Raw genomic sequence first — 18,676 nt, 5'->3', positions numbered from 1 at the left:
GAAGGTGCAGACAACATTTTGCACCATGGTATTTATAGCTGTTAAGGCCATCTGCTGTTTGAGGAGATTAAAGTTGAGTAATGAAATAAAAATTTCAAGAATTTGTCCAGACCGCTCAATAAATATCATTTTTGACATTCTCAAATGGCAGGAATGCAGGAGCTAAAACAGTAAACAATCAATATGATTCATACTGGACACTCTATGGAACATAATGCTTTAACCCAAGTAAGGACAATCCCTTACTGTTGAATCTCTATTGCAATGTTAGATTTAGGGCCAAATAATGCCACATCAAGTCAAATACAATGAACAAAAAATGATATTTACAACTAAAAAGTTAAGAAGAAGAAGAAAAAAAAAAAAAAGAAATACATATGTGCTAAACTTTCAGCCTTCTAACGTGGGATACTTTCCAGGTATAGTTAAAAGAAAATGTTGTGCTCACTTTGTAAAACAATAGGATATGATACCGATCCAAATTCTTTTGCTATGGTATATCTTGCCTTCCTCCCAGTTAATATCGCTTGCTACATTTTTGTAGTGCTATTTTATTTGTAAAACATGCACAACGACAATATGACAAACCTCAATTTCATACATATCCATTTAAAGGAACACTATAGGGTCAGGAATACAAACATATATTCGTGTCCCTATAATGTTAAAACCACCATCTAGCTCCCTTAATATAGTAAAATCTCGCTTGTGTTCAAGTCTGCAGCTGCTGCCTCTGCCCCTGATCTGCCTGCTTGGCTGACATCATCAGAAGTGATTCTGTGAGCCAATCACAATGCTACCCCATAGGATTGGCTGAGACTGTCAAGGAGGCAGATCAGGGGCAGAGCCAACACAAGCCAAACAAAGTCATGGCCAATCAGCTTTTCCACATTGAGATGCACTGAATCAATGTATCTCTATGAGGAATGTTAAGTGTCTGCATGCAGAGGGTGTAGACACTACATGGTAGTACTGCACAGAGTGGAGCACTGCCTCAGGAAGCACCTCTAGTAGCCATCTGAGATGTGGTCAGTGGAGTTATCACTAAGCTGTAATGTAAACACTGCCTTTTCTCTGAAAAGACAATGTTTACTGCAAAAAGTCTGAAGGAAATGATTCTACTCCCCTAGAACAAATACAATAAGTTGTAGTTGTTCTGGTAACCCTTTATAGTGTCCCATTAAGTGCAAATACCCAAAACGTAACATTTAAATCCCAGTGATTACAAACCCTGCCATAACGCCAAAGATATACATTGTCAATAACTATACTGGTTTAGTGCATTACCACAGAATCCATCGTGTGTGTCTGAGATTGTTCTTTCCAGGAAGCTATTTTAAACAAAATGTGTTCAAGAATGGGAATACTATTGTTGTCCTGGACCTGATGGGAACGTATGAAAAATAAGATAATCAAACACAATCATCAATCAGTAACTAATGTAGAGAGTGGTCATGCAAAAAAAAATTTTTGGCCTCCGTCTAGCGCAAGTTTGGTCAAAAGGATGATCCACATCTGTTGTACAATTCCCACGATGATATTTCAGCTGGAGATCTACCATTTGCCTATCCTTGCACGGTTGTGTATTTGTGAGCAGTGATTGCAAGCTAGCTACTAAGAAGAAGAAAAAAAAAAAAAAAAGTTAAACATTTTGTGCCTTAGAGACTTCACCAGGTCGATGATGTGCTACTAATGCACAAAACACATAAGCATCTATCCGAATTATCCTGCTGTGTCCCAGCACCCCAAGTGGCACTTTGCCTCTCCCTGTACCCTTTTACAGGTCCGCTGCACAGGCCCGAGACACCTATTTGAATATATAGCAAGTGACACTATATATGTAAGCAGCTGTGGGCTTCTGCTGGCTTGTACAATGAAGCCCAAGAATAGTCTCTCACCTCCAGCAAGAGGTGTCCTCTCGCGAGCCGCAAGAGCATTGACGCACATTGCCATGGAAACACTCCATGCGTCACCCAATGCATACTAGAGCATTGCCGTGGCAACACTAGTGCGGCTTGCGGGAGGACACTTGCGGCTGGAGGTAGAAGGTGAGACTCCTGGGACCCCTCTTTACAATAAAGAGCAAGCTCCACTGTGCCACCAGGGAATCTAGTGTCCCCCTCCTTCCCTTTTTCCAGGCCACAAAGACAATAAAAAAAAAAAAAACTGATCACCCCCCCCAGCACTTATCCAACATCACAAACACTGCATCCACTACACTACACTTCTTTAAATCTATCTATCATACAATTCCTCCTCCCTGCCTGGTAGATAATTGAGTCAGATACTGTAATAACTCAATTATCTCCAGGCAGAAAAAAAAAAATCCCCAAAATTTCACAAACACTCCCAAATACATAACATCCTCGTAAATGGCATATCCCGAAATAATGGGGTAAAATTATATATATCTAGAGATAGATATATATCTATATCTATATCTATATCTATATCTATATCTATATATATATATATATATATATATATATATATATATATATATAGATAGATAAAAGAAATGACCCCGTTATTTCGCTTTTTTTTTTTTACTTTTTTCCGTTCGTTCGTTGAAACTACCAAACTCAGACCCCCTCCTCCGGCTCGTTAACTACAAAGAGAACAAGGAATTAGTGCTCTCCCTGTGTGCGGCTATCTTGTTTACACGAAAAGATGCAGCGGGACTTGGTCGTCGAGAGTCTGAAACTAAGATCGGACACTTGACTTCCCGAACACCAGTCAAACCATACAAACGCCTACTTCCTTTTCCCGAACAGCAAGGAGAGCGCTGTTCGGTAGTTTTGTTCGCACAAACTAGGGGAACAAATGCTACTATGAGCCGGGGGGTTCTGTTCGTGAATTTGTTCGGTTGTATGACTTTCCGAAATAGACCAACCGCACAACCTGAACTCATGGAACTGTTTCTGGGCAAGAACCTGATGTGCAGTCGGTCAAACAAAGACTTCCATGCAACTCCTAAACCCCTGGGTGATTTTTGGATATGCTTGTCCAGACAGGGCTATCGGGGGATATGACATTTACGAGGATGCTATGTATTTTGGGGAAAATTTGTTTTTTCTGGCCGACGACTGAAACCAAGTGGAGGGCCCCCTGCGTTCAGACCCTCCTACCAGGTACTGTCCACGCCTACACCACCCAGATCTGCCCCTTTCAACCCGGCACCACTATGGCAGGCCATCTTCTTATGCCATCATTGCAACCAACCTGGACATATGAAGCACGCCTGTCCTAATCGGAATCGAGGAGCTTGGGAGAGACAAACACCACAACTACCCAGGGCCTCGGCACATTGTTTTAACCAGGAGGGCCCCAGCGACACCAACACCAGCAAGGAGCAGTGGACGACTCTGCACAAGGTGAATCTCGTACAGGCGGCAGGAGACAACTGTGTCCATCATCGCCAGTGGGTTACCGTGGACGGAATGGATGCATGGGCCTTGAGAGACACTGGCGCCACGCTCACATTGACCTAGCCTCACAAAGTTCGGGCTCAAGCCCATACTAACAGAACATTAGCCGTAAGGGTGGCCGGAGGCGCCATCCACAAACTGCCAACAGCCAGGGTGCACCTCAATTGGGGTTCTGGAGACAAGCACCTCGAGGTGGGCCTCATGAAAGAAACCTTTGGCCAGGAATCAAACAGGATCTGAAGCATTAATGCAGGACGTGTGACACTTGCCAAAAGACCGGGAGAAAGGGTGATCGCCAAAAGGCCAAGCTGCACCAGTTACCCATTATTGAGGAACCCTTCCACGAGTAGCGGTGGATCTGATAGGCCCCCCTCAGCAAAACCACTGCATCCAGAAAGAGCTACATTCTCACGGTAGTAAACTATGAGAGGCGGTAGCTCTTTCTAACACAGAAGCAGAAACTGTAGCAGAAGCACTGAATTTTACTAGGGTCGAGTTTCCCAAGGAGAGTCTGTCAGATAGGAGTACTCAATTTACCGCAACGGTGACCCAACAATTATGGCACAGTTGCAGAGTGAAACCTTTATTTAGCTCCTCCTACCATCCCCAGACGATCAGACTCTAAACATTTTAACGGCACGCTTAAGCAGATGCTTAAAACGTTCACAGCCTCCTGTCTGCACTGGGAGAGATTTCTTCCCCACCTTCTGTTTGCCTACCGTGAAGTGCCCCAGGCGTCTACCGGGTTCTCCCCCTTCAAACTATTTTACGGGAGAAAAGTCCGGGGACCCCTAGACCTCATACCGGAGCACTGGGAGGGTAACACAGACTATGGATCAGTGCCTATTGTACCTATGTTCTGGAATTTAGGGACCGCTTGCAGACGCTCACTGACACTGTCCGGGAGAATCTGTAGGCGGCCTAGAGATGTCAGATGAGATGGTACGATAGAGGCGTCTGAGATAGAGTTCAGGAAATAGGGCAGAAGGTATTAGCCCTGAAGCCCTCCAAGAAAGAACCTTCAGGCTGCATGACAGGGGCCTTTCTGGATAGTGGAGAATATAAGCGACACTACCTACATACACACTGTTCCAAATTATTATGCAAATTCTATTTAAGTGACACAAAGATTAAATATTTAGTTTTTTAGTTTAACTCATGGATGGCATTGTGTCTCAGGGCTCTTGATCACTGAAAACAATCTCGGGCACCTGTGATAATTAGATTCCCAGGTGAGCCCAATTTAAGGAAAAACTACTAAAGGAGGGTGTTCCACATTATTAGGCAGAGCACCATTTTCATGCAATATGGGGAAGAAAAAGGATGTCTCTGCTGCCGAAAAAAGTGAAATAGTTCAATGCCTTGGACGAGGTGTGAAAACATTAGATATTTCACGAAAACGTAAGCGTGATCATCGCACTATTAAGAGATTTTTGGTGGATTCAGAGCACAGACCGGTTCGTGCAGATAAAGGCACATTGAGGAAGCCAGATCCATGCATCGGATCAAGAGAGCAGCTGCTAAAATACCATTACATAGCAGCAAACAGATATTTGAAGCTGCTGGTGCCTCTGGAGTCCCACGGACATCAAGGTGTAGAGTCCTCCAGAGTCAAGGCATAAAACTTCTATTTAGCCACCACTAACCAATGCTCACAAGCAGAAACAGCTGCAATGGGCAGAAAAATACATGAAAACTAATTTTCAAACAGTACTGTTCACTGATGATTGCCATGCAACCCTGGATGATCCAGATGGATGGAGTAGTGGATGGTTAGTGGACGGCCACCCTGTTCCAACAAGGCTGCGACGTCAGTAAGGCGGTGGTGGAGTCATGTTTTGGGCTGGAATCATGGGAGCTGGTCGGCCCCTTTAGGCTCCCCGAAGGTGTAAAGATGACCGCTGCAAAGTATGTGGAGTTTCTGAATGACCACTTTCTTCCCTGGTACAGAAGAAAGAACTATGCTATCCGTAATAAAATCATCTTCATGCATGACGATGCACCATCTCATGCTGAAAAGAATACCTCTGCATCAATGGCTGCTATGGGGATAAAAGGAGAGAAAGTCATGGTGTGGCCTCCATCCATCCTCCCCTGACCTCCTATTGAGAACCTTTGGAGCATCCTCAAGCAAACGATCTATGAGGGTGGGAGGCAGTTTACATCCAAACAGCAGCTCTGGGAGGCTATTCTGACATCTTGCAAAAAATTCAAGCAGAAACTGTCCAAAAACTCACAAGTTCAATGGATGCAAGACTTGTGAAGCTGCTATCAAAAAATGGGTCCTATGTTAAAATGTAATGTGACCTGTTAAAATGTTTAACAAGTTAAAATGTTGTTATAAGTTTGATTGAAATAGCTTTTGATTTCAGTAAATATGCTGCAAACACAACAAATGAAATTTTTTTGTTCTTTACAACCTATAAAGTGATTTGAAACTTACTGTGAGTAATAATTTGGAACAGTGCATTGTACGTTTTTTATGTTTATACCAATACTGTTATCATTAGGAGGTTTGTTCAATAAAATTTTAATTGTACTCTTAATAGTTGATAACATGAGAATTATGCTGTCTGTTATTTACATCAATTATTTAGGTAAATTAGAAAAATATAATTTGCATAAAAATTTGGAACAGGGTGTAGTAGGTAAATGTTCAGATGAAATGATACAGAGAGCCTTTCATGTGAACATGCTCAAGCCTTACTTTGAGCGAGCAGAAGACGTAGCGGCTGTATGTGCCCCGTCCTTTGAGGAAAGCGAGGGCCTGCCCCTCCCTGACTTGCTCGCGACCAAGTCAGCCTAGGCGAAAAATTTACCCCAATAGACCCAGGGAGAGACCCCATTACGACAACAACCGCATCGTATCCCTGAGGTAGTTCAAGAAAATATGCTCACAGAGATCCAGGAAATGTTAAAACTGGGAGTCATTGAACCCTTTCAGAGTCCTTGGGCTTCGCTGGTAGTGCAGGTACCCAAGCGAGACGGCACGACTCGCTTTTGTGTCGACTACCCGAGGCTTAACGACAGGACGGTAGCCAATTCTTACCCCACGCCCAGAATAGAGGAGTTATTAGACCGTATGGCTGGGGGGAATTACTTGACTACCCTGGATTTGTGCAAAGGATATTGGCAGATCCCCCTGGAGCCAGCGGCCATTCTAAGTCAGCATTCGTTACCCCATTCGTGCTGTACCAGTTTAAGGTCATGCCCTTTGGGATGAAGAATGCCCCGGCTACCTTTCAGAGAATGGCAGATAGGCTCTTGGAGGGATTTCAGGACTTCGCATGTGCATATCTAGATGGTATTGCCATCTACAGCTGCACAAGGGGAGACCATCTGGAGCACCTATCCAGGGTACTGAAGAGAATTCGGGCAGCGTGGCTCACTCTGAAGCCTGATAAGTGCCACGTCGGCACGGCCGATGTACAGTACCTTGGCCATAGAGTAGGGTCGGCAAACAACGACCTGAACCCGTTATCGCCAACTGGCCACAACCCCGTACCAAGACCAAGGTACTAGCGTTCCTAAGAACAGCAGGCTACTACCATAGGTTTGTCCCCAAGTACAGTGCCCTGGCCAAGCCCCTCACCGACCTAACCAAAAAGTCCCTCCCTAGACAGGTAACCTGGTCCCCAGAGTGCACGGCCGCTTTTCAACAACAGCACTAAGCGAGGCACATGTGTTGGCAGCCCCAAACAATACTAAACAATTTCTTGTGCACACAGATGCCTCCATATTTGGGCTGGGAGCCGTGTTAAGCCAAGTGGGGGACGACACGATGGAACACCTGGTGGCATCTCTCAGCCGGAGACTAATGCCCAGGGAACTCAGTTATGCCACCGTGGAGAAAGAATGCCTAGCCCTAGTATGGGCATTGAAGAAATTGCAACCATACCTGTATGGCCGTCTCTTTGCACTCATGACTGACCACAACCCCCTTATTTGGCTGAACCGAGTGGCCGGAGACAACCCCTGTTTGTTGCGCTGGAGCCTGGCTTTACAACCCTACAATTTTACTATGCAGTACCGGCCAGGCAAACAAAACAGCAATGGAGCTAGAACCTTAATTTGACTTACCCGGACATCCCCAAGCCAACCCAGCAGGGTCTAGGCAGGTATGCAGACCCATGGAACTTAAAGGGGGGGGGGGGCGTGTGAGGAAATTACCCCGTTATTCCAGTTATTTAACTTTCTTCCGTTCGAACACAGACACACACCCTCCCCCCACCCCCATGTGCATGCCTTTCATATAGTCGAACGCCAATTGCAGGAGAAACTGGCGGCCATCTTGTTCGCACGAAAGAAGGCAGCAGGACTTGGTCGTCTGGAACTAAAATCGGACACTCGACTTCCCGAACACTGGTCAAACCATACAAACACCTGCTTCCTTTTCCCGAACAGCCTGTCTACTTTACTGGGAGAATACACTTGGGAGACTGTCATTCATATGGAGAATTGTTTGACTCAACATCCAAGTTATAATCACTCAGGCAGCTTGGGAGAAAATAGGCGAATGGGCATCTACTATACCAGCGTTCGTTATAACACACATATATATATATAAAAATGTATTTTTCCCGAGTACTTTTTGTATTGGTTTCATTTTTGACGGGGACCACTAAGCCCTGGAATAACATGATACTGTGTTTTGTAAATAGTTCTGTAGAGCAGCGTTTCCTAACTGGTGTTCTGTGGAAACCTAGAGTTCTGTGATGGGCCACAATATGCACATCTGGTTGCCCAAGCAATTAGGCCACCCAATCAGTATTGCCAAACAGGGGCTTGGTCAGGCGCTGCTGCCGTTTACGAGCGCGTGAGGGCCACTTTAGTATTGGATGCTGGGAGGAAGTGACAGCTTGTCACTTCCTCCCTGACAGAGTGCGTGGGCTGGATAGGGAGGGGCAGCAGCCAGCAGCACACCAAGTAAGTCACCCTCCTGCAGAAAAAAGGTAACCTGATAGGAGGGTAGATGCAAATCTAAATATTATGACGTGTATGTGTGTGCGCACGCCAATGTGTGCGAGCCAGTCTGTATGTACGTGTACCCCCCAGTGTGTCTCAGTGTGCATGTGCCTGTATGTGTGTATGTGCCGGTGTATCTGTGTGTGGTTATCTGAGTTAATATGTGCCAGTGTGTATCTGAGTCACTGTATGTCAGTGTGTGTATGTTCCAGTGTCTGTGTATCTGAGTGTATCATGACATGCAAAGTTACAGCTGAACTCCAACACCAATACTACACACAAATGTACATCCGTCCAACACTACACCCAAACATACCATTGCACGCAAATGCAAGTATAACATACAAACAAGCTCCTGTATTAAAATGCTAAAATTATATTCAAACACCAACTCTACACACAGAAGCACATCTGCCAAGTACTACAATCTGTTAACTATCTGTAGAAATCTGCCAAAAAAACAAAACAAAACACATTATGCTCTGTTAATTGAAAAGTTTGTGCTACGACGAAAACATTTTTCAGGGAGTTCCACAATTTGGTACACTATGTCAAAAGGTTCCACAGGAAAAATTCATTTGGTACCCCTGCTGTAGAGGATACTCAAACATTGACATAATCTGATTTGCTGTAAAATACAGAAGGTAAACCATTCACATTAACTTTTAGACCAAAGACAAAATAAGTGATATTAACTTACAACTGAGATATCACATGATTTATAACATACATTTATTTTACCAACACAAATCTAAGAACTGGTCATCCAGAGACCTCGTTGCAACCCCTTTGGAAGCACACATATTTTGCCTTTATCAAAAGATTTGCCTCCAGGGCCCTGTTTTTTTTTCTCTCTTCCATCTGTAGCAACACAGAGACTGAAGTTTTCACATGACACTACACATTCCTGTATATAGGGTGACACATATGGGGATTTGTTAGTTTGCTCAAATGCAATTTATGCAGTGAGAGCTGGATAAACTTAATCCAGCATTCACAACCTATCATTGCCATGCAAATATTTACAGATTCATACGGATAACATGGAAAAAAATGTCCACATTATCCAATCAGAAGTAAATGCCCTCAAAGTTCTTGAAATCACTGGCCAAAAAAAAAAAAAAAAAGAGTGATTACACCCAATGATGTCTAACACCATAACTACTGCAATTCATCTCAGTGGTTCTAGTACTCAAAGTGCCATTCTAACATACAGATTGTATGAAAGACAAGAAATAAGAAAACAAAATGGGTGGGAAGGGGGAGGGAAAACTCCATACAATAATAAACTATGATTACAAGGAAGTTTTTCTGAGCATTCATACGACAGGACAGAACATAAAGCAGATGGAGTTAAAATTCCACACCAGTGTAGTCATAATATATGACAAAAACAAATAAATAAAACCTATAGATAAGACTGGTTAGAAAATTGTGGCACAGGAAATCACAGTGACCAAGACGGACAAGAGCTAAAGAGGCATGCAAAAAAATGACATGACAAACGAAGGCTGTTAAGGACTCAAAGTATGTGAAGTTCTTCTAATATGCTAATTCTAAATCAAGTCAGCAGCTGCAAAGTGACATAATGTGTTTACTCTGTGTACAACATGGAATGGTTTGCATGCTTTCAGTCAAGAAAACACTGAACAACATGGGCTTTTTGGTGAATATTATATAAAGTATGATTTAAAATAAATATGACAGGCCGTGTGAAATCCATACACATCAATTATTTACTTTGCTTTATTATTTCATGAAATATAAGCTGAGCCTACAGCACAGATAAGATGTCTGCTCCCATATTTCTTCCAGATGAGGGTATGTGAATCTGGCATGTTTCCACTCCACTGTCTGTGTGCAGGAACAATGGGGAATGTAGGACAGACTCTAGCAGACTGAACAATGAATAAATAAATAGGAGTGTGGGTGTGTGGAGGGCAATTCCAGTATTCATTCTTCTAAAATTTATTTAGTATCAACAAAGGCAACATGTGCTTGTAATTTTAAAACTATTTAAAAAGTTTGAGATTAATTGTATCTTTAAAAAGAGGGAAAGGAGCCATGTGGTTTTTAAATACAACCTAAGCCACAGATTTTCAACTATATTGTAATAATGGAACATGGACAAATATGCACAGGACAAGAGATTTTAGTGCAGTGGGAATATAGAATTTAATATTCAGAAATTGTTCGATAAGAAACCGTGGTACCACTAAACCAATAAAATATATTTCACCCACCACCAAATAAGAATAAACATTTTTAAGACAGGTTTTTATCTCTGCATGTAAATAACAAATCAATTTGTGAATGAGTGATAAGAAGTACTAAACATAACACACAATGTCTAAAGAAGCTGTGAGTGAGTGCTTGTTTGGCAGGCTGGAAGTCTGACAGACTACTATAAGAGGTAGTCAACTAGCAAATTCCCCTAAAACAAAACTATTTCTCCTACTGTTGAGGTTTTGGTGTATTCATTTCTTATTAAATGGACTCTCTAAGTATCAAAACCACTACATATGATTTTCATTTGCTTATTTAAACAAAGACAAAACAAAAAACAAGGGGTCTCCCTGCCACAAAGTAAGAGCCTTCAATACAGCAGAGATAATGCAAATGTTTCACAGATTATCCACACAACTGCATCTCATACAACTGAATGGCAATTATACATTGGCTTGGATCAAAGACTATTTGCACAATAACCACTACACTAAACTCTAGAGGTTATGACCTCCATCACAAAAAAATGTAATTGCTGTGAGTTTCACAAAGATAAAATCTTTATGGAACATTCCTACTTAATCTGTTGGAAATTCACTGATGTCCGAATACAATCAAAATATAGAAGACAAAAGCTAAATATTGACTGCCATCAAGCAAAGTATGATAAAATCCCTTCCAATGGTTGGGTTTTGAGTGAGTGAGGAAGTCCAGAAATAACCCCCTCAGGTTTCCCAAGGAATCCGATCCCATAGCATTAGTCATCGGATGCTAGATGCCAGACAATCTTTGGTGGGTCAAGTACACTTTACAGATGAAGCCTGGTGTCAGAATGCTGTAGGCAGTCTCTATGCCACGGGTAGGCAATGGGCTGGAGTGCATCACAGTTTAAATTCAACAAATGCTGCTTTCTTGTTTGCAAGCAAACAGGCATGGCAACATTATGGGATGTCACCAATTTGTACCTTTAAGTTCCCTAAAAGTATACAACTGGGGTATTGCTGTTACTGGGAGATGCAGAATACAATTTGGAAGTCTTTCACAATCCTTTTAAAATCCACTAATCAAGTAAAATAATGTAGAGCTGCACTGTTCGTAACTACGCAACTCCCTTCCCTACTCTGTAAAAAGCTCACCGAATCTCTGTTACTTAAAAAAATAAAAAAAAATCATTAACACCTCACTTCTTTAGGAAAGAATATCAATTAAACAGCTTTACCTGCCGGCACCTTGGTAACCCACCTTACTTCTCCTAGCAACTTGTCATCCAAAAAAACTGACCCTTCACTATTTTAGGACCCTACTTTTTTTCTGTACTTGGAATACATCCAACTGCCACTTGACACTTTACACCACTCCTTCTAGAGTGTACGTTCGTTTGAGCATTGCTCTCAACACACTTTGTTCCTTTTCATCCACTCATCTTGCTACAAATACTTGTCTTCTGGTCCACCTATTGTAACGCGCTGAGCAATTTGTTGGAGCTTTATAAATAATAAGATAAAAACTCTAAATTCGGCAGAATGAAAATACTCATTAAGTCCCATATTAAGTAACTTAAGCTTTTAAGTTTTTTTGCAAATTCTTTTGCAAATAGCATGCAATGGCTGGGGGAAACTGCAGTTGGAGATTCTACTTTGTCCCAACTGGAACATAAGGTCAAGTAAATCAGTCAGTGAAAATTGGAAATTTCAAAACTGAAATTGGTAAATCTAATTTGACACAATAGCTTCTTAAAAATCTGGCAAATGTCTATATGGTGTATGGTATTGAGTTATTTCAGCAGCACAATAAAAATCTAAGGAATTTATGGCAGTGAAACACTCACAATCTGTGAAATTATCTTTGGAAATTAAACAAATATTACCAAACTCAAACAATTACATTTAACAAGCATATTTGACAATCTAGGTTCTTTCACCATTTCCAATGGGAAATATCAAAAGTCTGTGACTAGATAATGTGACCTAAACGTCTCAAAATAAATAACTAAGAATTATGAATAAAACTACACAATATACAATAGCATGAATGGGCAAGTGAAAACATATATTCCCCAATTGACTGACAATTTTCACTGATTGCTGCACTTTATTCACTTTGGACTATCAAGTCTATTACATTTGGCTTGAGGAGTAAAAAAAAGAAAACTCAAATATGTTGTTTGCATCGGTTTTCAATTTGCAACTCATCCATAATGAATAAATTAATATTAGTCAAACCTTTAGATGATTTAGGAAGCAGAAAAAATTGAGTACTTACTTCTTATTTGCCTCTTAATTTCTTTTCCAGGATCCAGCCAGTTCTGTAATGAGAAAAAAAAAAAAAAAATCAGACCCGACTTTACATCTTTTGGTCTTCACACAAACCTTCTCCTGTTAACGCTATTTGTGGATTTAAAATAAAAATAAGTAGGGCACTTCTTTGTTATATAAAAAAATACACACACACACACACACACACACACACACACACACAGAAACAAATGCATAGAAAAGAGAAGCTTTATACAGAAACAAAACAAGTGATAAACTGTTTTGTTATTCACTAAAAGGACACCCAGCTTGCTGAAATGCTGTATGTGCAAAACGTGTGTCATTTTTTCATTTTGCTAAATTAAAATTTTTATAAATTTATCTGGTTACCCCTCTGGTTTTCAAGCAAACAACAGGTCTTGTTACTTCCTGGTTGTTTAGCTCAGTGGAGCTAAACTCAAAAGACCGTGATTGCTCAGAGCACATGCCTTGCAAAGACTTCTCATTGAGCCGCATAGTCTGATTGGACAGACACAGAAAGGGAAGGTCTTGAAAAGACCCTAGACTGGTATTGCAGATATAGCCCAGATATAGAAATAAATACTGTATATCTTCTAAAGAGTGAATTTTTAATGTATTTTGTATTTGGGCAGTGGAGTGTCGCTTTAAGTCCAAATGGAACCAAAATGAATGGGGTGAAACCATCTGGCTGCATATGGGGTCTTTCAAACTGCCAAATCCACTGAGGATTATTTTAAAACTACTTGCAAGTTGTCCTAGGGTTTAAAAGAGGAAAATTAAAGACATAACTTTTATTGGTTCCCCCCCCAAAGAGCCGCCTTACCCGTGAAAAGCGCTTTAGAGCTCATCTACTAACTGTGGACACATTGATTTGCATTTTTTGTTACTTTAATTTACCAACATTAATCTAAATCTGTGAAAGGTAGGATCCTCTATCTCCTATGATTGATCTGTCCAGGTATTAGATTCTACTACTGCTAACCTAGTGACAGTTTCTGCTTGCACTCAAGCACATGTGATCTTGAAGGTACAGTATAGAATTTGGGGTTAGCAGTACTACTTGTTCTCTTTTCCTTTCCCAGTTGGGAACGTTTACACTTTTTAGTTGAATCTATAATACATGCTTCAGACTCTAGTTTGCTTCGGGGCAGATTTATGGATATCACTCAGAGCGCTACTTAGTTAAGATTTCCCCTTCTTAGAAAGTGTTAGCCTCTATATACATTGTTCTTCTTTAGAGGCCACCAGATAGCCTCTCCGTAGGACAGTGCTTCTGATATATATTTGCACTGCCTGACTTGAGTTGGACATACTAACAATAATATCCTGCATGAAGTGAACACTCGAGTCTGTCTAACTTGGAAGACTACACTACATAATATACTTTATTGTGACACCAATGTAAATACCCTTATTTCGTCCTATTTTTATTTCACCTTTATCTATATTTGTAAATACTTACGGTATGTTCAATTTACACCAGTGTCCATTTCAATCTACATGTGTAAGTACCTTGTTTACATTCACCCTTACATGGTGGATTGTTTAATTTATACCAACAGTGTTGATTTCATTTTACATTTGTAAATACTTTGTTTATAATCACCCTTATTTGGTAAATGCATCATACTAGTTTACTTGCTACTCACTTATCCTAATTCCTTTGAAGTTTCATAAGTTTTTTAACATTACCAATAAAGGTTATGTCTTGAGTTTCCTCTTTTGATCCATAGGTCAGGGTATTCAGGATACTTTTTGTTTCCTACATAAATTGGTAAACGCCATTCCCTGCACTTTGACCGTTCCTTCTATTACTCCCACTCTTTTTATACTACTTGCAAGCTGGCAGCAGTAGCAGACAGAGGACAAAAACAGATATAAAAAAAAACACCAAAGCGGCAAAAAATAATATTTGGTTAATTAAAGGCACAGTGCCACTTTAACCCCTTAAGGACACATGACGTGTGTGACATGTCATGATTCCCTTTTATTCCAGAAGTTTGGTCCTTAAGGGGTTAAATGACCAAAAGACGAATCTTTGCAATTCCTACAGATGTGTTTACGGGTAAATTTCATAATTAAGACTGATATTTTTAGTTTGCTTTCCCAAAATAAAATAAGTAATACATTCTATAACAAGATTTTATACTAAAGATGCAGGCATTTAAATTACCACTATAATGGACTTAAGGGGGCACTGACTGTCAATTAAACATGTCTGCTTATGGAGAAAAAGTATGTGGGTATTGGGGAAACCGAGAAAAAGACCAGAAAAAGTAAAATGTGTGTGGTTCAAAGTTTATGGGAGATGGAATGATGAGTAAATGGGAATGAGAAGTAATATAAATGCATAACAAAAAGAACAACAGGGAGGAAATGAATAATTTAGAGAAATAAAGAAAGCAATAGGATGAATGAATGATGATAATATGGAAACCATAGGAGAGAGAAATATTTAATACGACAGCATGTTCCAGGTCCTGCCAATATCCAGCAACTTCGCACAGCCATTGAAGAAGCGTGGACCAACATTCCATAGGTCACAATCAACAACCTGATCCACTTTATGCGAACGAGATGTGTTGCACTACGTGAGGCAAATGGTGGTCACACGAGATACTGACTGGTTTTCGGAACCCCTGGACTCCCCCAATACAGTAAAACTGCACATTTTACAGTGGCCTTTTATTGTGGCCTTTTATTGTGGCCAGGCTAAGGCACACCTGTGCAATAATCATGCTGTCTAACCAGCATCTTGATATGCCACATCTGTGAGGTGGATGGATTATCTCGGCAGTCTTAGATCTTTGAGTGCAGCTCATGAAAAATGGGGGCAAAAACAAAAGTGTTGTGTTTACAATTTTGTTTAGTGAGAAAAAAAATTATACATATATATACATATACATATATACATATACATATATACATATATACACACATATATATGTATACACACACACACACACACATTCTAAAATAGTGATAAACCATTTGCCTGTAAGGACAGTTTAAATGGATGTGCTGTTTGGCTTAACTAGTTTTAGGCAGCTGCATAGAATACTGATGTTAATAGTTGTTGGAACTCCCATTTTCTAGTACTATTTGGCATTGTGTCTGGGGAGTCTCCAGTGTCATTGCACACACAAGAGTGCCTGGCATTCAACTCGCCTGCACCACAGCTGCAATTAAGCACAACAGCTGGCTCATAAATGGGTCACTGTACTGACTACACAGAGAGGAGAAAAACGCATCATTCAGTGTTCATCACAATTTGGGCTGAAGGTCACAAAACTGAGGCATTTTAATCCAGAAAGACAACCACCACAACAGGAAAAATTGACTCAGAGAGAACTGCTGCCAAAAGAAGGCTTTTTTTTTTTGACACTTTGTGCGTAAGAGAAATTCAGAAAGAGACACAACCAATGGAAATAAGCCTTCAAAGTGCATTTAAAGAAAAGGGGGAAAAAAAAACACTGCCTACTGACAAAATGTCAAGATGTGTTACATATCACAGAGAAAACTATTGAAGCATTTAAATATGTCAAATTCATGTGACCTAGCTTGCAACTTCCCCCAGGAAATCTAAAAATCAAGGCAGTGTTTAAATGCATTGTACTTCAACCCAACACAAAGAACAATACAGTGTCCAGTGATACAAAATGCAGAGTATAGCTAAAGTAAATTAAAACCTTAGGCATCATTTGCAGATGGCCTATTTCTCTTTAAACCCATCCAGATATTGAGTAATGCACAAGAAGAGTCGTTAAATAGTTGCGTGCAGTTAAAGGGAAATTAAAGTCACCCAGACTACTTCCTTGAGATGGAGTGGCCTGGGTGCAGTGGCCTTGTTATTTTAACACAGCTACTAAAGACACTTCTGATTTACTGATCGAGTACAGCAGGAGTCTTGGTGCAAGATTAATCATCTATGTTTGAGTTGGCTGTTTTTTCATGCAGCTTTATTCTGTTCCAGGTTCCCCAGCCTCAGGATTTTAATTGCAACTCACAGTACAGCTTGAGTCTTGCTGCAAGATTACTCATCTATATTTGAATCAGCTCTTCGCGACTAAGTTCATCTTATAACTGGAACAAAGGGATTTGCGCTTATATTTTTTAGGGTATAGCTTTTAGTTTCCTTTGCGGACCTTGAGGTGGCTGGGCCACTGTTGGACTTGACACAATACAGCAATTTTGTGTCAAGTTCTAAAACTGGGGAAATTGGCAAGAATATCCAGTTACCATGGCTACTGCTCCATTTTTAGAACTTTGACCTAAAATGTTTACTTATACACGACATCAATTTGGCTTCATGTAACTGCAATAAAGGGGCAGTACCAGCAGCCATACTTAGCAGGCGTGATTAGTTTAGCCCAGTGCCTCCAAAAACAAGCCTGAAAAACCTTTGGCGACTGCCGACATCAGGGAGTTGCTCTGGTGGCCACAAATGCTAGTTGTCGCGCTTCCCTCCAACTGGCTCTCCCGATCATCCAGTGAGGCCTTCCTGGAGGGTATGGAAATGGCGAGCAAGCAGACCACGAGGGGGAACGCTCTGACACCTCCTGCACCTACCAGAGGCCCACCGGTAACGGCGCGCACACTCAGATCTCCTGGGCAAGCTCTGAATTGATATCGAGTGACATGAACAGATGACAATAAGTGTTGCAAGCTCTTTTCTTTTTTTGATTATCCATGGAACATGGGAAGACCTAATAGGGTTATTAGAATTGCCAACATGCATATTGTATCAATAGCATTGACTTTGTAATGCTTACAGCAAATTTGGAGGTATGTATAGAATGTAAGAAATAGAATAGAAAACTAAAGGAGCCCCCAATATAATGAGGCTCCTAATCTGTTTGTTTTTTTTACAAAGTTTACAGTGGACACTTAAAGGACCACTATAGTGCCAGGAAAACATACTTGTTTTCCTTGCACTATAGTGCCCTGAGGGTGCCCCCACCCTCAGTGACCCCCTCCCGCCGGGCTCTGGGGAGAGGAAAGGGGTTAAAGCTTACCTTTCTCCAGCGCCGGGCGGGGAGCTCTCCTCCTCCTCCTCTCCTCCCATGCGGCTGAATGAGCATGCGCGGCAAGAGCTGCGCGCGCATTCAGCCGGTCTCATAGGAAAGCATTATCAATGAGAATCACGCAAGTGCCTCTAGCGGCTGTCAGTGAGACAGCCACTAGAGGATTTGAGGGCTGGATTAACCCATTTATAAACATAGCAGTTTCTCTGAAACTGCTATGTTTATAAAAAAAAAAAAATGGGTTAACCCTAGCTGGACCTGGCACCCAGACCACTTCATTAAGCTGAAGTGGTCTGGGTGCCTATAGTGGTCCTTTAAAACGTAGTGTAACTAGTACTGGAAAATAAACTTGGAGTAAGTTCATAAATAAGTGCTACAAATAGCAATTGTATCTCATCCTAGAGCATGCCAATAGAGAATCAAATCATTAAAACTTTATTGATAAATTAGACAAACAGGCAATATGCAGAAGGAATTATTATTATTTTTTTATTTTTTTTATTCTTTATTTATAGCGTGCAGGGAATTACAATCATGCATGGTGTGCCACGATAGCACGAACAAGAATACATATTATAGATTTTCATGGCCGTTTTAAACAAGACTGCACATTTTATAGTTAAAGGGACTCTCCAGGCAGAGGACTTTACTCACCTGGTTCCAGCGCCGGGAGCCTCGTGAAGCCGCGCCCCCTATTTCGTCAAAATGACGAAATAGGCGGGCGCGAGCAGGGAGCAATCAGACGCTTCCATTTGGA

General features: G+C 41.1%; 1 protein-coding gene across 15 annotated transcripts in view; it reads right to left on the bottom strand.

Moving 5' to 3' along the window:
• EPB41L2 (erythrocyte membrane protein band 4.1 like 2) overlaps positions 1-18,676 on the bottom strand; it is a 297,090-nt gene that overhangs the window by 78,959 nt on the left and 199,455 nt on the right. For all 15 annotated transcript variants that reach the window (XM_063443121.1, XM_063443128.1, XM_063443124.1 and 12 more), the window contains one exon: positions 12,882-12,924. In XM_063443121.1, the coding sequence (XP_063299191.1) occupies positions 12,882-12,924 (43 nt within the window). The remainder of the gene's footprint in view (positions 1-12,881; positions 12,925-18,676) is intronic.

The sequence above is a fragment of the Pelobates fuscus genome, chromosome 2, assembly GCF_036172605.1.
Source record: "Pelobates fuscus isolate aPelFus1 chromosome 2, aPelFus1.pri, whole genome shotgun sequence".
NCBI classification, from domain to species: domain Eukaryota; kingdom Metazoa; phylum Chordata; class Amphibia; order Anura; family Pelobatidae; genus Pelobates; species Pelobates fuscus.
The sequence above is the reverse complement of the archived record's forward strand: the minus strand, read 5'-3'. Positions and strand labels throughout refer to the sequence as shown.